General features: G+C 35.2%; 1 protein-coding gene across 2 annotated transcripts in view; it reads right to left on the minus strand.

Annotated features, from left to right (window-relative positions):
- Positions 1 to 2,532: 2,532 nt before the first annotated feature.
- LOC126967700 (nose resistant to fluoxetine protein 6-like) overlaps positions 2,533 to 23,537 on the minus strand; it is a 52,016-nt gene continuing 31,011 nt past the window's right edge. For both annotated transcript variants that reach the window (XM_050812301.1, XM_050812302.1), the window contains exons 3-13: positions 22,743 to 23,079; positions 21,887 to 21,995; positions 20,177 to 20,264; positions 17,781 to 17,947; positions 16,111 to 16,302; positions 15,624 to 15,794; positions 13,395 to 13,539; positions 10,482 to 10,671; positions 9,153 to 9,295; positions 4,507 to 4,703; positions 2,533 to 2,725 (exon numbers count right to left, since the gene is read on the minus strand). In XM_050812301.1, coding sequence (XP_050668258.1) covers positions 4,551 to 4,703; positions 9,153 to 9,295; positions 10,482 to 10,671; positions 13,395 to 13,539; positions 15,624 to 15,794; positions 16,111 to 16,302; positions 17,781 to 17,947; positions 20,177 to 20,264; positions 21,887 to 21,995; positions 22,743 to 23,079 — 1,695 coding nt within the window. In that variant the 3' untranslated portion in view covers positions 2,533 to 2,725; positions 4,507 to 4,550. The remainder of the gene's footprint in view (positions 2,726 to 4,506; positions 4,704 to 9,152; positions 9,296 to 10,481; positions 10,672 to 13,394; positions 13,540 to 15,623; positions 15,795 to 16,110; positions 16,303 to 17,780; positions 17,948 to 20,176; positions 20,265 to 21,886; positions 21,996 to 22,742; positions 23,080 to 23,537) is intronic.

Genomic DNA, 23,537 nt, shown 5'->3' on the forward strand with positions numbered 1-23,537 from the left:
TTGAACATTCTCCGCGCCTCTGGGCCCCACGGGCCAAGTGTCTCGACACCAAACGGCACAAAGATGTATGACTCACTGAGACCAACATATTTGCGACGCTTGCTGTCTTCGGCAGTCGAAGCAGCAGCCCCAGCACCAACTGACGTAACATGGACATGAGAAGGAGCCAGAGTGTCGACGCAAGTAGCGTCCCACACCAGCGCCCTTCCCCGTGCCCAAGCCACCAGCGTCATTCCATCAGGACGCTTGCCATCGCGGCGGGTAATACCATTTGGCTCTAAAACAGCTGGTATATTAAGAGCGGCAAATGCCCTGCGGATGACTTCATTAATGCTGGCATGACGACTGATACGGCCGTTGTATTGTATTGTACCCATAGTACAGGCTATGCCTAGTTTTGGGCAAGATAATTTGTGTAAAACAGTGTGTCATTATTATTATTATTTGTGTGTAGTACATTTGTGTACTACATTGATGATAAAATAGGTCTTAAGGAGTCGATCCTATTTAAAACTCTCTCTTATTTTGTTTTCTGTTTGATTGTGGTCGATACATCCAATATATATAATTTTTATATATGTCGTAGGTATATTATCAGAGTCGTGATATTACAATTCCACTAGTGATATTATAATAAAACGGTAGATTGTCAATCGACTTCATTTCTTACAATTTCAGGACCTGGTTTTAGTGACATTGTGATGTCACGGATACACTATTGTGATCCCTACTAATATTATAAATGTGAATGTAAGTTTGTTTGATACGCTTTTACGCCTAAGCCACCGAACCGATGTTCATAAAATTTAGTACAGGGAAAAACTAGAGCTTGAAAAAGGATATAGGCTACCTTTTCTTGGAATAAAATAAATGGAGGGGTTGAAATAGGGGATGGCAGTTTGTATGGAAATTCGTCACAATCGAAGAAAGAACTATGAAACTTAGTATTAAGGCACTTGATAAGAAATAAGTTATAAACATTTGTTCTAGGATTTTTTGAAACTTACACCTACATGGGGATGAAATAGGAGATTAAAGTTCGCATGGAAATACTATTTAAGAGACTGTCCACAATGATAAGAGATGTTTGTATGTATGTGTATTACTTGAAAAGTATACTAAAAAATAAAAAATGTTGCCCAAAGTAACTATTCAATGCGGACGAAGTCGCGGATATAAGACTAGTATTATAATAAATAATACGCGAACGAAACTTATTAATAATTATATATCTTGAGGCCATTTTACGGAAATACCACTTTAATTTAGGTGCAGTGGTGGTGGTGGTGAAGACGAGGAAAAAAACATTTTCCGTCCATAGTCATTCGTTATCTAAACTATGGAGAATGTCGAGATCATGAGAATAGAAATCGATACATCACTTATAATATCAAGTACTAACAGTGTGTAGTAAAACCCTTGGTGTGAAGACGAGGAAAAAAAATTACTCGTAGTCACACTGGTGTGACCACGAGTCGGGAATGGGGACATCGCCTATCGAGGCGGGAGGAAAGTACAGAAATATCCTTTTTACTGATTAAAAAATTTCACTATTGAAGAGCCCGAACAGGCAGAATGACAAAGTATAGGCTCAAAGATCCGCTGCACTACAACTAGATACGGCATTACCTAAGAACAATAGCTTTATTGCGGCAACTATTAGATACTTTTTATTCAAATTTTGTAACATACGCTTCGTGTTGTTTTACATTGAAATTAATAAAATACAAAACACTTACTGATAATGGGATTACATATCCCAGTGTCGTTCTTATTTCTTGTCGTCTTATTTTTACGAAGTTTTACTACGCAACCTGGCATTTTAGTTTCAATTATTAGCAAAATTTAGAACACTTACCTATGAAATGATAAATTTGCGTGTTCATCTGATTTCTCATTGCTACGGCTTTTACAGCCATCAATAAAGCAAGCGCTGTTTGTTTAAAAGCGTTTTCGGTAATGAACATTATGAAAAAGAATACACTTTTGTTTCGCTGCAACAGTAGTTTAAATCACACACGCAATGGTCACCAAAAAACAAATTGCCATGCCCTTTATGAAATATTATAGGACCACAATTCTTTTCCCATCGATTATATTACTTTTTTTTTGTGTAGGTTCACGGCGGATGAAAAATTTGATGAAGTCAGGATGACGGCTCTATAAAGAAAAAAAAATTGAAGCCTTCAAATCATTCTCGGCTTATCTCAAAGCATTCTGTTTGAAATCCTTATTTGATGCACAAGAAAAAAAAGTTCTTTGCCCTTTTCAGAACATTTGGCACGTCATCGTCACACATTGTTCGAGACTGGCTCGATTCGCCTATTTAGGTTTCGTAAAATTTGCCGCACTTTGTGACTACGCCTGCGGTATCCAGTTGGAGAGCAGCGGAGACCAAAAAAGGTCACAAAGCTTAATATTTGTGAAAAGGGATGTAAATGAAATACTTTTCTTTATTGACTAGGCTTACAAGAAACAAAACAGTGGTTACCGATTTAGACTACGTATTAGTACATTAAAAAATGAAATACCTTTTATTTCCCAACTCTTTTAATTTATATTTAAATAATTATTTATACAAAATAAATTAAAATCAACCAAAATTCAAATAATACTTAATTCAAATGCCCCAAAAAGTTGTTACAATTTCTGGAGTCTGCCTATGACCCTGGTTGACGTTGCATGTTTTTTTCAGTCTTCTTCAATATAATTCATCGCGCTGTACCTAAAATTTATGAAAAAAATTACTGAATGTCTTATAGTTTTTTCTTAGTCTCACTATCACTAGGATATGGCTGCATGTAAAAGGTTTATGACAGTTCCTGCGCCTATTTCTGTCGTGAAGCAGTTATGTATAAGCATTATTGTGTTTCGGTATGATTTTCAATGAAAGGTAGAATGATTTTACCATTAATTTTACGTAACCAATGGGAGGCTCCTTCGCACCGGATGCCGGCTAGATTATGGGTACCATAACGGTGCCTATGAGCCTGCCGTCAAGCAGTAATGTGGAAGCATTATTGTGTTTCGGTCTGAAGGGCGCCGTAGCTAGTGAAATTACTGGGCAAATGAGACTTAACAACTTATGTCTCAAGTTGACGGGTGCGAATGAAGGTCCGCTAAGAATTATTGGATTTTTCAATCATCCTGAGCGACACTGCTTTGTAATGAGCAGGGTGTATAAATTACCATCAACTTATGATCCTGCTCGTCTCGCCCCTTATTGTCATAAAAAAAATGCTTGTTGTATGTAGTGGTGATTTTTCAGTTTCAGTCGGTTAAGGTAGGTTATCACCATCGCTAAAGCTCTTTTTCAAGACTAAAGGAATTACTTTAGCATTTGTATTTCATATTTTTATGAGGCCTGGCAGTCGGTGCATTTATAAAAAGCTTCCAGTACCTCGAAACGCCGGAGGGCTTACTATCATTTCTTCACAAAATAAATCCTTAAACCATGTATGGTAGTATGGTAGTACTGTAGTTATTCAGAACTCGAAATTGCAATGGGGCTCCCATAGTGAAGGATTGTCGAATAGGCTTAGAAGTAATTACTGCGCGACTAGTATACTTTACTTATTTTCACTGTCCTATCGTATAGGTACTGATATGGGGCAGTGCAGCCGATATTAATATACTCTTTGTGCTGCAGAAGAATATTCGTGCTATTTATAACCTAGGTAATGTAGCACAAAAAATAGATGTTTTTCATACTATTACCTCGCTCTGATGAAACGAATAAGCTAGATGATAGATACACAAACAGGTAAATGTATGGGATTCAGCCGGCGAGAGAATGAGATAGGAAGCATTAAGTGTTTTGGCCTGAAGCGCCTGGTAGCGCTCATAGTTGAAGAAGAGATTGTCTTATGTAAGACGCGAGTATACCTTAATATATACTATGTCATGCGCTCGTCGTATAACTAGGTGGTAGCGGTGATAGTAATGTCTTTCATGACGGCTTATATCATGTGTCATCCTAGCAACATGTACCAGAATTTCTTATGCAGTTTAGAGGTTTAATGTAAATTTTGCATCGGACTTAGCGATTCCGTTGATTGAGTTATTGGACGCCAAATTAAATTTGAAAATGTGCAGCAGTCGCACTTTGTCAACAACAAGATCAAAAACAGTAATTGATGCAGTATTCCAAAGATATATTAAGACCAATGTATTTATTTCATAATTTAGTTACCATCAGCTGCTTGTATCATTTATCGCAAAAAGTAAGCTCTGAGTCTGAATAAATCTATGTAATATAAACGAATAAAATGTAAAATAGTTATCAAACTTTGTATCACTATGCTCACTACTAACACCTACAGTTAGTTCCTCTTCCCCAAATTTTACATTCGTCTTATTATGTTCAAGCCAAACCTTTTGAAGGCTTCACTTCTACCACGTGTGAATTGCATACATTTTTTTTATCATAAATTAGGTACGTCAAATTGACCATTTTTATGCTTGACTATTTGTGTTTCAAATTAAGTGCTCAAGTTTTTTACTTACCCCACATTAATACCATAAATAATCGGTTAATACTGATTTAAGATCTACTCCTTTTTTGAGTCCTGTTTTGTCGATGACAACGAATGATCTCCAATAGCTAAAGTCTTTACAAGATTAGTAAATGGTGCCTCGAGGAGTAGATACAGAGGTAGAGCTAACAGGAAGGATATACATGACACCCCCACAACACTCATTACCTGAAACAAATTATTAAAGTTGTTTATGCTTGATATAAAGTTAAAGAGATTTGCTTACAATTCTGAAAAAGAAATAGGAGTATTTATATAAAGATTAATGCATACATAAAGGATACCAATCCTTTATGAAATATCATTGATGTACAAATTAAATAAAAGAGAGCCCAAATGCGACCCTTGTGGCACACCAGAATTTATGTTGTAACTGAGTTGACTTTATCCATCTAAATAGATCATCATGTATACAAAATTGCCAGAGCTTCATGAACACCAACTTTTACAGGAGCAACTCCAACTTTTAGAAGATTCCAATACTTTGCTCAATAATCAGTACGAGGATTTATTGGAAGTCGTCAGTAATAAAACGAAGGAGATCAGTAGCTTGTGTACAGAAAAAGAAATTCTGAATGTGACAGTGACGAATTGCACCAGAGACTTTCTTCTATGGAACAGTTTGCTAGGCAAAGTAACGTTGACATAGTTGGAATTCCAGAACACCGGAACGAGGATACAAATAAAATTATTAAAGAAATTTGTAACGTGGTCGGTTTTAGTCTTCCATCGCCGCAGGATATTATATTCACCACAAGGGTCGCTAAAATTAATCGGGAATCAAAGAGACCGAGAAATTTAGTCTGCCAATTTTCGAACAAGTTAGTACGTGATAATTTTCTTGCAGCTATCATAAACTATAATAAATCGCACAAGGATAATAAGCTTTCCTCATCACTCCTTGGAATCACGGGCTCTTGAGTTCCAGTTTATGTTAATGAACACTTAACCCCCGCGAACAAATCACTGCATGCTGAAACACGTAAACTAGCCAAAACTAACGGCTATAAGTTTGTTTGGGTGAGAAGTGGCAAAATTTTTGTTAGAATAGAGGAGACAAGTCCTGCTAAGAACATATTGAGCTCTGAACATCTACCTATAATAGAACTCATATATTATAGGATTTAGATTATAATTATTTTAATTTTTCTCTATTTTTTGTGTTCCATCTTATTCTTTTTATGAGTCATTCTAAACAAACTAATAATGAATGCATTAGCTTTGAGAATATGCTATATTACCAAAATATTAGGTGAATGAGAACTAAGCTAGACTATATTAATAAAAATGTTTTAACACAAAATTACAAGATTATTGTGCTGGTTGAAACCTTCAATCAATTCAATTTCAACAAGCTCAATGATAACATATTAGATGGAGAGATTTTTGATAACCGCTACGAAGTCTATAGAAGGGATAGACAGTCCAATCCATTGCTTAGCCACAATGAGGGGGGAGGTGTTTTGATCGCTGTGCATAAATCTATAAAATCGCATAGGGTTCCAAAATTCGAAAGCAAAGCCGAAGATTTGTGGGTGGAGCTAGAGTACTCTAACTTTAAAGGTCGATCTCAAAACATAAAACTATGTGCTGTTTATATACCACCTCTAATAAACACAGTGATACTTGAATCGTTCATGACAAATGCCTCAAATATAGTTAATGACTCGGAGAACCATCTTATACTGGGGGATTTTAATATGAGTAATATTATTTGGACAAGAGAATATAATAATAAGTTTTTAACACTTACGGCTCCTGATAGTTCCATAGCGATAAAACAGACTATTGTCTGTTTTTATTAATTGAAGATATTTCTTCAATTAATTGGTCAGATATTTTAGGTACATGTCAAAATGTCGATGACATGGTTTTCGAATTCTACACAATTTTAAAAGACCTGATTAAACAACATACTATAAAAAAATACAAACGAAATAATAATTACCCTCCTTGGTTTAATAATAAACTTATACAAGTATTAATTGAAAAATAAAAATATCGAATACGTTATAAAAAATATTATAATGAAATGGACAAAATACAATACAATATTTTAAAAGAAAGAACACGTAAAATTATAGATAAATCTTATTCGGGCTATATTGAAAAAATACAAGAAAACATTAAAAACAACCCTAAATCTTTCTGGACATATATCAAATCTAAACGTTAAAGTTACATCATAATTCAGCCAATGGAGGTTTCGAAGTTTGTAATCTATTTGCGGATTATTTCTCTTCGGTTTATAATAAGCCATTTCATACAAATACCACGGAGTCAGTAAATAAATCAAACACTAATCAAAACACGCAATTTTTAACGGTAAAGCACGTTGAACTGATGTTAAAATCACTCAATAAAAATAAAGGTGCAGGATGTGATGAAATTCCTCCAATATTTTATAAGTACTGTGCTAAAGAATTGTCATATCCACTAAGTTACATCTATAACGCCTCAATAAGTAACGGGTTATTTCCGAGGGAATGGAAAAAAGGCATAATAGTGCCTATTTTTGTTGACGATTTCTATGCCGTGTTAAGAAAAAGAGCCGCTTCCTTTATGGACCGCATTAGAAAATGCTGTAATTTAATAATTAATTCTGTGTATGACTGTTGTAAATATGATATCTGTGACCTGTGACAATTTATTTATATTATATATTTGACATAATATGTATATTTCTTTTTGATAATGTAAGAACTGAAATTAAATTAAACATCATTGAATGGTAGTAGACTATATCAATTTTATAATTTTTATTTCTATAATTCAATTATTTTCTTTTTTAATTGTAATTATGACATAATATATTAACAGTTCTTTTTTTATCTGTAATTTAATTAAAATCAAAGTAAAATGTAATTTAAGTTAAGATTGTTTGTAGATTTATGGGTAAAATGCCTGAAATAAATGTTTTATTATTATTATTATTATTTTTAAAAAAGGTAATAAATGTGACGTTGTTAATTATAGACCGATAACTATTTTATCAACTCCTGCAAAGATCTTTGAATCAATTTTATATCCTCACTTGTTCTGGCAAACTAAGTACCTTTTATCTGACAAACAACATGGCTTTATAAAAAAAAGATCTACGACGTCAAACTTGATAAATTTCACTACTAGAATTATAAATGAAATGAGTAATAATCATGAAGTTGACGTCATTTATACCGACTTCAGTAAAGCATTCGATAAAGTGGACCATTTCCTACTAATAAAGAATCTTGGGGACATCTATAGCATATCGGATAAATTACTGACATGGTTAACATCTTATTTGGCTTCCCGACCACTTGTGGTTAAGGTTAGTGGTTATCATTCTCGGGATTTTTATCAGCTATCCGGGGTACCACAAGGCTCACACTTGGGCCCCTTATTATAACCTTATACATAAATGATATCACTAAATTAATAAAATCAGACTATGAACTATACGCAGATGACCTAAAATTATACAGGACGGTAAAATGTTTTGAGGACCAATAAATGCTTCAAGATGATATCGACTATATTATTTACTTATGGTGTCAAAATAATAATATGGAACTGAACGAAGGCAAATGCATCTTTTTAAAATTTTCTAGAAAACATATTAAACTTAAAACTAGTTACAAGGTAAATGACGTGTTTATTGCTGAAAAAAATTATTTTAAAGATTTAGGCATTATATTAGATAGTGAACTAAGATTCAACAAACATATAGATCACATTGTTCATAAGAGTTTTAAAATGCTAGATTTTATTTTCCGTAATACGAAAGATTTTAGAAGTATTTTACCAACTTACTCATGATACTTTTCAACTCTCTTGTCAGATCTAATCTAGAATATAACTCAGCTGTTTGGTGCCCATATCACAAAAAATATATATCACGAATAGAATCTGTACAAAAAAAGTTTCTTTCAAAGTTAAGTTTTTTTGCAAATAAATATATCCGTAATGATAGCTATGGGAATAGATTAAATACATTTCAAATGAGATCTCTGCGAATACGTAGAAATGCTTCACAATTGCTGTGTTTACATAAACTTTTAAGTTATGATATGGACTGTCCTTCGCTTTTATTACAAATCGGTTTTGCATGTGCCTGCCTTCAATTGTCGGCTTAGTACTTTTTCCCCAATGCACATTAAATTCCACCACAGTAATTATGGCTTAAACTCTCCTCTACAGCTAATATTACAATTATATAATTGTATTTTTAATATAGATGAAAACACTGATATCTTTTTTTCAAACTTTCTTAATTTTAAAAAACAAATTTATATTGCTCTCCAAAATTTATAGATTTTAGATTTTAAAATATCACATGTATTTCTTATAGTAATGTTGTGCCTACCTATAATTTAAGTAAATTTAAACTATTTTATTATATTTGTTTAATTCTTAGTGCATAAGTTAATAAATTGTATTTAGTTGGTAAGCCTTTATGAATAAATAAATAAATCAATAATGTATAATAACAATATTTGTAATGAAATTACAAAAGGTTCTTATGAAATGGTAAAAGTACTAGGTACTTAGTTACTTATTTAGATTAGATTCGGGTATTTAACCTAAACTGAAAATCCTTACTTTTTTTAAATTAGGTAACAGAATATAATTACTCACTATGTTCATGAAGGCAACGTGGTCCAGTTGAGTCCTACTCCCGAGTAGATATTGTATGACGGTGATATGTACGATATACACCATGTAGGTAAGTCTGCTCGGTAGACGCCAAGCACTCCAGTTTGCAAAAGTGCTTAAAAAATCTGCAATGATATAATATGAATTGTAAAATCTGAAGTAATAGATATAACAAAACACGTGTGTCCCAAAATTCAACGTCAAGCCGAAACCGGATGTTACTAAAGATAGTAAACAACATCAGGAAAATCAGAAAAAAACTCCATCCTATGATCTTTAGAAATCATGGGCTTTATACAATTAAAGCAGATATCCTCCAATATTCAATCATTGTTTGGTGATTGTGGTTGGTCTCGGTTAATGTTTGTTATTTTTGTCCATTTGAAATGTGTCGTGATCTTTTTTCTAATGAAGTTTACAATCTATCCTATCTTCCTGTTTCGGCTTGAATTGACGTTGAATTTTGGGACAGCCTGTACGTTTGTACATATACTTCGGTGGTAAAAAAGAGTAGCGATCCACTTTAAGGAACTACCCGTGTACCTGCCTGGTCACACAATAGAAATTAAGATAGGTAGATAGGTTTAATGCGTTAAAAAATGACATTTAAATTTATACTTTTCTTTTAAATAAGTTTTTGATGTTGCAAAATTTGTTATTCCTTAGAGCAGCAGCTTTTTTCTAGTGAAATTTTCGACAAGATCGGGCCCACCGTGTCAGGGATTGGCCTGAAGTAACACGAAAACATAAAGGCAACAATTAAAAAAAAAATCTATGGTAGAAGTACTGTTTATAATAATTCATGTCAGTTAGAGAAAGTCTGTTTGTCTTTGATTTTATCTTATATCTGTAAACGAGCAATTCTTGTATACAGGTATATATATAATCTGAATCTCGGAAACGGCTCCAACGATATTAATGAAATTTAGTATACAGGGGATTTCGGGGGCGATAAATCGACCTAGCTAGGTTTCAATTTTATAAATGAAGTTTTATCCGTGTTTTTTTGTGATACAGTTACAATAACATTAGAATACAAAGGTAAATTTCGCCACTATATGCAAGACTATAATAGCTCAGATGGGACATTGGGTGATCCGGAAAGCAGAAGACAGTTCGAATCCAGCTTGCTCCAATTGTTCGTCTCGTCCCTCAGTGCCATAAAAAAAACATACTACGTCTTAGCGAATTTTTACCACATAAAATCAAACCTTGAAACTATCTTCATTTACCTTTTCAGGGCAATATAGCATGGGTAAACTATCCTAAAACCTATTATGTTAATATTATACTTAGTAAGCATTTACTTACTGTTAAAATCAAAAACTAAACTCAGGACAAGGAACGCATATACAAGGGCAAGTGCGGGTCTATGTGCTGCAGCATATATCATTCTGCCGAGAATAGGAGATTGCCCATTTCTTGCGAAAAAGTAGTATCCAGAAGAACTGAACAATAGGAATGTAGTAGGTATCACCATCAACGTTAACACAGACAAAAGCTGAAAAAAAAAACATTTTAATATTTATTGATAATACATTATAATATTAATAAATACAGTAGATAATTAATAATAGATACGAATTCCACCTTCGCACGACACGCCACAAGTTAGGATATCACTCCCACCATCTGGATGTGTGGCACTCCTCCACAGTGCGGTTTTCGAGGAGCTTTCTTCCACGTACTACAAAGCTGTGGAATGAGCTTCCTTGTGCGGTGTTTCCGGGACGATACGACATGGGTACCTTCAAAAAGAGCGCGTATACCATCCTTAAAGGCCGGCAACGCTCTTGTAATTCCTCTGGTGTTGCAAGAGAATGTGGACGGCGGTGATCACTTAACACCAGGTGACCCGTACGCTCGTTTGTCCTCTTATTTCATTAAAAAAAGATAAGAAAAATGTTACTGAAGCAATATAAAACGAACAAATACATAAACACGCGCACATATACAAAAACACACACTACACGCACACATACACATCCAAACATATAAACACAATAACCGATGATTACATAATATAATAATTGATATATATGTACGTTCGCATTCATACGCATAATATGGTTCGTATAATGTTTTTAAACTACATATATTATTATGTTAAAGAGTTAAGTTGAATATTCATTCGTTGATTTTTTGTTTATATACGGCCGTTCCCAATATTCAGTCTATCTCTTACTTGAGATAAAAATCTTAACTATCGTTGACTTTTCTGTCCCAACAAACTTATCGACGGTAACCCACATATCCGTGCACGCTGTCTGTCAATGGGACGACTTATAGCTTACCAGCGATATAAAGTTTGTATGGAAATTGCAATTCACGCGTCCCAATATAACCGCCGTTCGCAATATACTATCTACAGATAGAGATAAACTACTACCTTCTACTGTCAGTAAATAGCTGTCAATAATCTGAAACTGTCCCAATATACCCGATAAGTCATTCTTATCGCCTTATATTGGGACGCGTGAATTGCAAATTCCATACAAATGTCTATCGCTGGTAAGCTATAAGTCGTCCCATTGACAGACAGCCTGTACGGATAAGGTGAGTTACCGTTGATAAGTTTATTGGGACAGAAAAGTTAATGATAGTTACGATTTTTATCTCAAGTAGGCCACAACGGAGATAGACTGAATATTGGGAACGGCCGTAAGGCGATAAGAATGACTTATCGGGTATATTGGGACAGCTTCAGATTATTGACAGCTAATTACTGACAGAAGAAGGTATTAATTTATCTCTATCTTAAAATAGTAAATTGGAAACGGCCGATAGAGAGACCTGTAATTGGCTCTTATATGTACACACATTTTTAAGACTCATTTGTAACATTTATGTTGTTGGTCTTTTCAATACATAAATTAAAAAAATATTATAATTGTAGATCTACCAGTCGGAAAATTTCTGTGCACTAGTTGGCGAAGCCTATTTCTAACGTACAGTAGTAATGTGTAAGCGTTACTGTGTTTCGATTCGCAGGGCACTGCAAGGCTAGTGAGACTAATTGTCTTATGTCTAAAATTGAAGAGTTTGATGCCCCTCACAATTTTGGCTTTTGTGAAACCTGAGTGGCACTGCATCGTAATGGGCAAGGCGTAGGGGAGAGTAGGTAAATTGAGAACGCCGAGTTATAAGGAACAGCTAGATAAGTAATATTTCCAATATTCTATCTGTTTTCAAACCTTACGTGATGTAAAGTTTAGCAAAAATACAAATCATGATGGCGGTTATTTTCATGTATATTAACTACTTCGGACAGTTGGGAATAGCGTTAGGTGGATGATTGGGAACGTTTCCAATTACCACTGGCAATCTTAGGGGTAACCCGGGTAAAGTTGGTGTTATTGAAGATCTTCGCCGTGCAATCGAAGTTGTCAAAATAAAAAATTTAAGCCAAGCTGCTACCAAGTATACAATACCGAAAACTAAATTATTTAAAGAAGCTAAATAAATTCAAGATTAAAAAATGCTGTATTTAATAAAGTATGCTTATGCCCAAATGATTGTGAAGCTGAAGTGTCAGTGGGCAGGACACATATTTAGATGGACAGATGGCCGTTGGGGCAGTAAAGTCCTCAAATGGCGACCACGTAGTGGAAGACGCAGTGTTGGTAGGCCCCCCACAAGATGGACCGACGATCTGGTGAAGATCGCCGGAATACGTTGGATGAGAGCAGCGCAGGACCGATAGTCGTGGAAATCGTTGGGGGAGGCCTTTGTCCAGCAGTGGACGTCTTCCGGCTGATGATGAAAATTGTCGACCAGTGTCTGAAGATTCTTGTATCTCTTGAATATTTATCACATCATCGCTCTTCTCGACACACTACCTCTCGACAAATTGCGCCCTCATCCAGTAGGCAAATTAAAATTAACTTAAAAAAAACGGGGGGCCATTAATAGAGCGAGAAAATAGTTTACCGCGCAACACAGCTAATAGACTTGTAGGGGATCGACCAACAAACTCAAATGATTCCTCGGTTGTTGATTGATATCACATCGGCCTTTTTATCCCAAAAATAAATGTACGTAAAACATTCATTCTATACTTGGCCGTGACTTGTGAATGAAAGTTTCATCAGAATTATTTTATTACGCTTTCGCACTGTAAGTTAACTGCCTCTCTTCTTACTTAAGGAGGTTTGGCGTACAATTTTATATTGGAGTAATAGAGGTGCAGTAGCTAATAGGTTCTTTATATTTGTTTTGAGTTACCTTGCTTTTATTAAACTTTTTATTACTTCGTTGTGCTTCGTAGATATAGAGTCCCAAACACATTCCTATAACGTAAGCTGACATGTTGTTGTAAGGCTTAGAATGTACATTACGAAACTCATCACTCATCAGTTTTCGAATAAATCTGAAATATTAAAGTCAGTTATGATAAGTAAGACCAAAAATTAATTAATTAATTCAGGGGAACACATAACACAGATAAATGTTAACCTACTTTGGGAGGGTTAACTTGGAGAAGTGGTTCGTGAACAACACGACAAGAGTTTACTCGCGGTGAATTAGATACTTTAAATATGAGATGTGACATGAAAATGTTACGCCATGCACGAGATTGGGAACCGTAGACTGAGGCGTCAAACGACGATCAGAAAAATGCACGCGATTTATCTATTCCTACCATACCTCCAATCACTCCACCACAATATGAAAGCGGTCTTCTAAGAGATTTTACTCCAGGAGGGACTGAGACGGACTGCTAGAGTCGAAGGATCGCTTATCGAGTGTTCTCACTTGGGTCGCTCTTTGTACTCTGCTGAGGGTTCTGTAACAGCTTATCTTCGATGACTAATAAGGCAACATTACCATGGTACTCCTATTCACACTTATCGTGGACTTTTCAATATAAGACGAATCCATTCCACATGATGTAAGACGATGTCAACAAAAAATCACGAAAATGAAGTAAATATCAGCAAGAGCACAGAGTAGTAGAGGATCGAAACATGTTAAAAATTAAAACTAAGAATATCAAATATATATTTCAATATTTTTTCCATATGGAAAAAAAATAAAAATTATTGGGCATTACAAACAAAATACCGGTACTAAATTTAAATGATGCTGGACTAGACAACATATAACGAGGAGCAATATAGATAGATGGACGAATGATGTTATGGAATACTCCACGACACGGTAATAGAAACGAGGGAAGACAAGGCAACCGATAGTAACTTACCTACTAAAAGTACCTGAACCAACGTGGCAAAAGGCATAAAAGGCATTTATTTTCTCATAATTGATTCCTTTAGAATTTTTTTTGATGTCATTTCTAATAACTACTAGATACTACTACCGCTTCGGAAACAAATGGCGCTCTGAGAGAGAAGTAGCGGCGCAAGAAACTCTCCCAGCATTCTTTTTTTGCGCTCTTTTCAATAAAAATATACAATATTGAACAGTCAATTCTATCGCTATAAAATAATCACAATCTAGTCCCAGGCTGTCCGATCATTTAGATATTCAGCAGTAGAGTAATAGGATTTACGACAGAGCCACTTTTTTTATAAATAATTTAAATTTATTTATAGATAATGCCTGAACAGTGGCTGGGACTTTATTATAGAAGTGTATACATTTACCCTTAAAGCTATTATGTATCTCATGAAGCCTACTAGAATATGTTAGAAGCAATGCGTTATTTCTAGTGTTATAAAAATGAAAATCACTATTAAGAGCAAAAAGGTGACGATTTTTGTGAACGTTTATTAAATTTTCATAAATGTACTGACAATGAACAGTCATAATATTTATTTCTTTTAATTTTCCTTTGAGAGACTGTCTATAACCAAGCTGATATATAGCACGAACAGCTCTCTTTTGCAGAGCATACACTATATCAATGTCAGCAGCATGACCCCACAGTAAAATACCGTACGTCATGATGCTGTGAAAATAACTGAAGTACACTAATCTAGCGGTCGCAACATTCGTGTACTCTCTAATCTTTCTAAATGCATATGCCGCAGAGCTGAGTCTATCTGCTAGATAGGCATGTGGACCCCACTGAAGCTTTTTATCTAACATGATACCCAAGAAGACCGTAATGTCCACAATTTCCAATCTCTGGTCATTTATTAGTACGTTGGTTTGTACCTCCGCTGTGTTTGGTGTAATGAACCGTAAACACTTTGTTTTAAAAACGTGAAGACGGAAACCTATAGACAGAGTACAGTGCAAAATCTGGGATCGAAATAAAATTAGAGATGACAAGATAAGTTTTTACGTGACTTTATTTAGTTTGCAAAAAAAAATATCCATTCATTCATGCTTTTTAGTTGACTTTCAAAAAGTAACTGATATTCAGGGACATTCCTCAAGTATCTTTGTATGTTTGTATTATTAAGCTAATGTTTTATGGAACTTGATATTATAATCTGACTTAAAATATTAATTATTTTCAGAAGCTTAGGAAACTTAACAACTTACTCTGGATAAATCAAAAGAGTTGCTTCAACATCCTTGAACCACACATGTAGAGCTGGTCCAACTAACCCGATGAGGAACATGATGGTAAATGCAAGACTCCTGAATCGTTTCCTGGTGGCCAGATAGATGAACAAACTAATGGTAAATAAGTGGATTTCCGCCGAGATGTGCCTGAAAATAAAATGTTGGAAAATTTTATATATATCGAACTAAACTTACCTATCTCACAATTTCTCTTAATTTTCACAAAATGCAGCTTTAATAAAATTAGTTCTTTTTCCATAGATATAAAATACCATTAACATCAGCAGAAAGTTTAAAACTATTTCAAATAGGTACTCAGAAGATACGGTCAAGTAGTATCGGCATTTTTCGTATAAAAGCGGAACTAACTACCTGTCCTTACTTTGCAAATTGTTGTTCCTTGTATTTCTTTACAATATGAAAGTTTTAATTAAAATATTAGTAATACTCATAGTATACTTACCAAGATTGCAATATGCAGGCCCTGTTTTCCGTATCTGGCAGCAAAATGTTCACGAATAGTAGATGTGACCACCAGTATTGACGACAGTCGCTGACGGCCGGGCTAACGTAGTAGTTCCAAAGTGGCCCATTGCCGAGGTGGCGAAACCACGTTGTCGTGAAACCGAGGATCATCATTATTGCGGGCAGAACCCTGAAACATTAAACAATCAATGTATTCCAAGCACAGAGAATTTTAAAAAAAATCGGCTGTTGGACCTCTTTATACATCAATGATAAGGCATAGATTTTATCTATAAACTGACTCTGAGGCATGTTTTATATCAAACGTGTCTTATAATAAATACAAACAAACTAGATATGGCGTCAATCGTTTGGTCGAGGTTCTCGTCAATATACATTCCGAGACAATAAGGTAAATTTATTTGAAAGATTGGATGGAATTACGTAATTCGTAACTATTCCAATAATTCCCATAATTACTAGTAGACTTTCAGAAAACCCCAGTATTACGGTTCTGCTTTTGCTCCAAAAGTATAACCTATTTAGTGGATTCATAATAACTCCGAGTAAACAAAGTTTTTGATAAACTAACCTCAAAAATAAATTACAGAATACCAACTCATAACTAACATAATACTACTAAGGCTGATATTACTCATATTATATTAATTATTACTCGAGAATCTTCAGTTAATATACTACTCTATCTGTAGTAAGTCTGAGAGGGCTATTAGAGCAATTTATGATAATTATGCGCCCAAGAGACTCGATTCACGAAAAATTCAAGTTAATAGGCATCCTAACCCATCCTAATTCTTCCTTGTTAATAAAATAATGTTTATTAGAAAAAGATTACTGAATGCAAGACAAATTGTGAGATGAATTCATTTAAATCAAGAAGAAAGAATATACTGTATGTGCCGTTTAATAAGTAAGCGCTAAGTTAGAGTTAAAGGGTTCCTTCATAGGTTGGTAGGTTGTTATTCAACTTAAGTTATTCATTAAAATTTATTTTATCACCTTTAATGACAGTTGAATTTGGAATTTGAAACAAGTCAACCATTTCCAATACTTTTTGAATTAATATATGTTATTTCTGCGAGAATTCGTCTTAGTCCAGGATCCAAGGTCAATATTTCCTGTACGAAAACTCTCGATTGCGGTAGAGGGGTAGCGGGTCTAAAATATATTGATTCGACTGTTTTTTTGTTAAATCTGATGATAATTTATAATCAAGTGCAAAAATGGACCCTGGATCCTGGACTACTTCAACCGTAACTAAACTAAAAGAAAATAAACGTGAAGCTTCTAAATATTTTCTTTGGCATTAAAAATAATGCAATTAATATCATTATAATATTTTTTCAGCTACTTTATAGCTGGTCAACATTAACCCCCTTATTCATAATGGTCCGCTTACTTTAAACTGCCGCTTAGGATCGTTTTTTCTCATTCTGACTTAGGTCGATAGAAGAAGACAGAGTGAGAATTAGCAATGCTTTAAGCATTTTTTTTTGATAAGTTTAGAAAAACATTCATATATTTCCTTAGTCAATTTTCAAATTAAACTACATTTATAAAATTTTATTCAAATCAGATTCTAAAACTTGAGCGGCAGTTTTCTTGTAACAACTGGCAGATTTAAAATTACTTTACATAAGCAGTTACCTTCCTAATCTATAGATTATTATCAATGGGAACATTGTCCAGGTCTCAGCATGATGTTCCCCAGATATTTTCAGCGAATGCACCAGGAGACATCCTGACATCATAAAGTAGACTTGCATCAGAGAAGCTCCGTTGAACAACATTTGGTAAGACAGCTTGTCATAATTCTAAAACATTTTTAATACTTTATTGACTATTTACGCTGCTTTGCACAAGATGCCGGCTAGATTATGGGTACCACAACGGCGCCTATTTCTACCATGAAGCAGTAATGTTTAAGCATTACTGTGATTCAGTCTGAAGGGCGCCGTATCTGGTGAAATTACTGGGCAAATGAGACTTAACATCTTATGTGTCAAGGTGACGAGTGCACCTGTAGTGCCGCTCAAAATTTTAAGGTTTTTCAATAATCCTGAGTGGCATTACATTGTTATGGACAGGACGTAGCTGAACGTCCTGCTCGTCTCGTCCCTTACTGTCATAAAAATAATGAAGTGAAAACTGCTGTAGATGTGTTGAACAATTTTCTTGTAATGGGTATAAAATGTTAAACTCGCGTCAGGACACGTGACCTGATCGAAAATTCATAAGACAGTCGTTGAAATTATGGATGAAAGTTGATTTTTCTGAGAGATAAACTTTTTAATGTAAAATAATTGTAATAGTTCTGGAGTTTAAATTTTTTTTTCTCATATAAATTGTCATTTTTGTGTGAGATAGCGCAATAAATTTATATTGTATTTTACCACATAAATGCTAGTACTTTTATACAGATAAATAAAGCAATTCGTGCGAAATTATTCCCTAAAAATTCCGAAATATTCAAAAATGCACAACGTTAATGTTCAAGTTTTCACTTCTGCCGGCACTCCCGGAGTGCAACCCTTATTTTTTTTTATATTGTAACAAGTCGAACAGCCAAGTAAATAAAAATGCATTTTATAAGCATACACCAAGTACTCAAGCTCAATCGCCGTGCCTCTCGGAATTTTAGGATTTTCAAAGCGGCACTGCTTTGTAATGGGCAGGGCGTATTTGCCATCAGCTGAACATCTGGATGACTCGTCACTTATTGTCATAAATAAATACTAAACAAAATTTAGTATTTTTTTTTACTTATTGCTAAAACTTCATTACATTAAAATTACATTACCTAGGTCATAAAAATAAATTTATTTTTATTTGTAAAAGAATTTATAGCCAGACAAGGAAAATGAGAGAATATTAGTAAGTTATAACCCATTTATATACTTTAGTTAAATCAAATCAAATCAAAATCACTTTATTCATGTAGGTCACGGAAATGACACTTATGAATATCAAAAAAATATTTTTCTTATTGAATTTACCGCTACGTCGTAAAGGGTTGAGCTAATCAGAAGAAGTAGCAAGAAACGCATTGCCATTTTATATCAAGATTTACATTTCCATCGATTTACAAATCATTTCAATTACAATATAATATGTAAAATGATGCAACAAACATACTCAAACGTCAAATAGTCAATGCCTTACACGAGTAAGTCAAAAATTTTTACTAAACTATGTTAAAACCAAAACTTACTTTGTTAAAACCTTTACTAAGTTAATTGTTTGTTATCCTTGTACTCAGAAGTAATCTGGCTTGTTGGGAGGTGCTTGTGAAATTAACTAAGTCCTAAAAGATTTAACTACCACGTGTTCACCACTGATGATCTAGATAAGTCCTTAAGATTTTTACAATAAATAAGTTGAAACGTTAGTATTTTTGTTGTATGAGTTGGAATTAGAATCGTGCCCAAGGAATCTGAGCACTGTCACTATGGCAGGAGCTTCAGATATATCTAAACATCATACATCATGTTTTTCTTGCCGGAGATCGATGTTTTCTATTATGCGTAAAGGAAAAAGTAAAATAAAATCCTTTTTTTTATGAAAATAAGGGACGAGACGAGCAGGACGTTCAATGATGGTAATTGTTCAGGATGATGGTAATTGATACGCCCTGCCCATTACAATGCAGTGCAATGGATAAGAACCAAATTCTGAGCGGCACTGCAACTGCGCTAGTCACCTTGAGAGATAAGATGTTAAGTCTCATTTGCCCAGTAATTTCACTAGCTACGGTGCCCTTCAGACCGAAACACAGTAATGCTTACTCATTACTGCTTCACGGCAGAAATAGGCGCCATTGTGGTACCAATAATCTAGCCGGCATCCTGTGCAAAGGAGCCTCCCACTGCTTTTCATAATAACTATTACACATAGAAAATACAATAAAGTGACCACCACCGAATTCAAAAACAATTTGTGAAAAGCGCAAGATTTTAATGATTTATTACTTAAAAATATATTTTAAAAAACATTGTAACTAACACATTAAATTTTTAATAAAAAATAATAATATTTATTCTTACCAGTTCAAGATCTCGAGGATTGTCGACAAAGGTGAATGGATACAGCCACAACACATGCACCATGACTATTAAGAATGTTAATATAGTTCTGAAAATATCACACCAAATATATTAGATAACTGAATAGTGTGTGTATGTGTTATTTTTGTTTTGTTATGGAAAGGGGGAACAAACGAGCGTACGGGTCACCTGGTGTTAAGTGATCACTGCACATTTTCTTGCAACACCAGAGGAATCACAGGAGCCTTACCGGCCTTTAAGGAAGGCGTACGCGCTTTTCTTGAAGGTACCCATGTCGTATCGTCCTGAAAACACCGCACAAGGAAGTTCGATCCACAGCTTTGTAGTACGTGGAAGAAAGCTCCTTGAAAACCGCACTGTGGAGGACCGCCACACATCCAGATGGTGGGGATGAAATATGGCCGGACCTGCGCTTTATACAGCGCTAGAATGTGGGCCGGCTTGAAGTATTGTCGTGCTCTATTTATTACACCCAGTTTCTTCGAAGCCAATTTGGCTTTGCTCTCCAGATAGCCGCAGAATTGGCAATCACTCGAGATTTCGAAACCCAGAATTCCGATACTAGGCGAGGCTTTAAGGGAAGTGTTTACGAAGAGCGGTGATACGGCAAATTGGGTTTTTTTTAGTGGTAAACTTGAGTCTTCTGGGGGTTAAATTGGACAAGGTTCAATTTCATTCCACGACCTTCTCGAGAGAGGACTCGATAAAAGACAAAGTTACTCCCGGCACTGGCCGACGATTTCCCGAGAGAGATTTCCCAGTGCTGTCGTCTGCATAGCAATGTATGTTCGAGGTGTCCAACATATCATTGATATGCAGAAGATACAGTGTCGGAGATAGTACACAGCCTTGGGGCACTCCAGCGTTCACGGGCTTGGGATTCGAGCAATAACCGTTGATAGCGACGTATATGCTGCACCCGGTGAGGAAGGTGGAGGTCCACTTGCATAAGCTCTCGGGAAGCCCAAACTATGGAAGTTTTGAGAAAAGCGCCTTATGCCATATACGATCAAAGGCCTTCACTATATCCAGGCTAACTGCCAGGCCTGCCCCCTTGGCTGGGATGGACAAAGGCTGACTACCATGAGTCAGGGACTACGCCTTTGTATATGAGTGCCGGAATGAACGCGTTAGCACCGGCGTCAACTCAGGGGCACACGATCTAAGCACGATTGGAGAAATGCCATCCGGCCCGCTCGACTTCCCGACGTCCAACGAAAACAGAGCTCGCCTAACAGTTTTCTGTCTGAACTGTACTTCAGGCATAGAGCTCTGACACCGCGGGATGGTCGGTGGTGTTTTTCAATTGTGGTCAAGAGTCGAGTTGGAGGCAAAAAGAGTGCACAGGAGATCAACTTTCTCTTTTGCCGTATGAGCCAGGGTGTCATTCCTTAGTGCAACGGCGGCAAGGACGGCTGGTGGAAGTTACCAAGAGCAGCTTTCGACAACGACCAAAACTTGCCTGTTCCGGTCGGGTAACTGGAAAGCTACTCGCCGATTTTGACGACGTGCTTCGATTTCGCACGGGCGATTTGCCGTTTAAAAGTCTAAAGCTTAAAATACCACACGAGTTTGTTGTTGACGCTGATTTCGTAATTTTTGTATACTGTTTGTCCATTTTATTTTCTAACAACATAAATACATTGAATAGAATATACACTATATTTGCTAATATACATGCATACATACTTTATTGCGTGTAGACCTTGAAAACTTTTAAATCTAGGATCTTTATGCTCGTTTGAGATATACTTGCTCCAATTCTTGATGATCGAAAAACATAGTAAATGTGGATTACCTGAAATATAACAATATTACTTTTAAATTTAGTATTAAATCTTATTTATATAACTAACAAGCTGTTCCCGCCCGCTTCGCTGAGTGATGACCATTTTCATTATATATATATAAGATTAGTTAGTTCTTTGCGTAATTCCAAAGCTTTTAAATTATCTAAGATCATACGTATAATGTAGGTATGTATTTCTGCGTATCATCGATCATCTAAAACAGCAGAATTATTGACTTTTTGACTCATAAATTAAGATTCATGAAATAAATTAAATTTGGGACACGCAGCAGCTATAGTATGTGTCCGTTACAATACATAGAGTGAAAAATGAAGAAAGACGACAGATGGCTCTCTCATCAGGTTGAATTATTATTTCGATTTTATAAATGATTCGGGCAGGGGCGTGCATTGGTTTTCTAGCAAGGTAGGCACTGTAGATCTAACTAGTCGTGGTAGAGCTATGGAATAAGCAAAGATAACTTACCGTAGGCAACTTACCTTAGTATCTAGCCTAAGGAAAAATTTTATGAGAGGGTGTTCAAAAGAAGTTTGCTAATATTATAACGGAACCAAATTAAAATAAATTAACTTTAACTCTAGTGCTATATTTATTTAGGTTCATAACGAGGTAGGCACGCCCTAATTGCCTATGCACGCCTCTGGATTCGGGTCTTTAAGAGGAGGAAAAAACAAGTAATGTAACTATTAAAAATATATTAATACTAATTTTTATTAATGCTCAAAAAGTCATACCTTTACTTTCATTCGTTCTTGTCAACCGAGCGTCATACCATGTGCCAATAATATTGAGCAGTACTATTATGAAAACAGCAATTGCAAATATTTGATCTCCATTATCAAAATCTTGATCAAGTCGTCGTTTAGAATTATGGCAATAGTTTATTCTTGATAGTTTTGTTTCTACTTTATATTCATTGTAAATAGTTTTATTAATACATTCCGAAAGGACTATCTTTAGGTCCTCCATGGTTAAATTGTGAATGTTTTGTCTTCTGCAACTACTCGTGACACAGATCCCTCGTTCTATGTTTGAGTGGTTAAATCGTTTCAGCCTATTTGCGGAATACTTCTGCAAATAGAAATATTCCCATGAGTGAGAAGTTCTAGATCATAAGTTTACAGTGGTATCTTCAATTTGGTTTGAGAATTCGGTAGATGTAAATCATTACAAATTACGATATCATCCCCACCATTTGGATGTGTGGTGGTCCTCCACAGTGGGGTTTTACAAGGTGCAAGGAGCTTTAGTCTGTGCAAAGCTGTGGAATAAGCTTCCTTGTGCGGTGTTTCCAGGACGATACGACATGGGTACCTTCAAAAAAAGCTCGTACTCCTAAAAAAAGCTCCATAAAAAATATATCGATGAGGATAGACAGTGCAACGAACTTCATTCAGCAATTAGTTGTATGTACAAGAATATTTTATAATGACTATTATAGGGTAATAATATGTAATATTTTTTGGCTATTTTAGGAAAAACTCGATGGCATGCCCTGACCTGAAAAGCGCCGCAACAAACTCGGCTTT

Source organism: Leptidea sinapis, chromosome 13 (assembly GCF_905404315.1).
Source record: "Leptidea sinapis chromosome 13, ilLepSina1.1, whole genome shotgun sequence".
Classification (NCBI taxonomy): Eukaryota; Metazoa; Arthropoda; class Insecta; order Lepidoptera; family Pieridae; genus Leptidea; species Leptidea sinapis.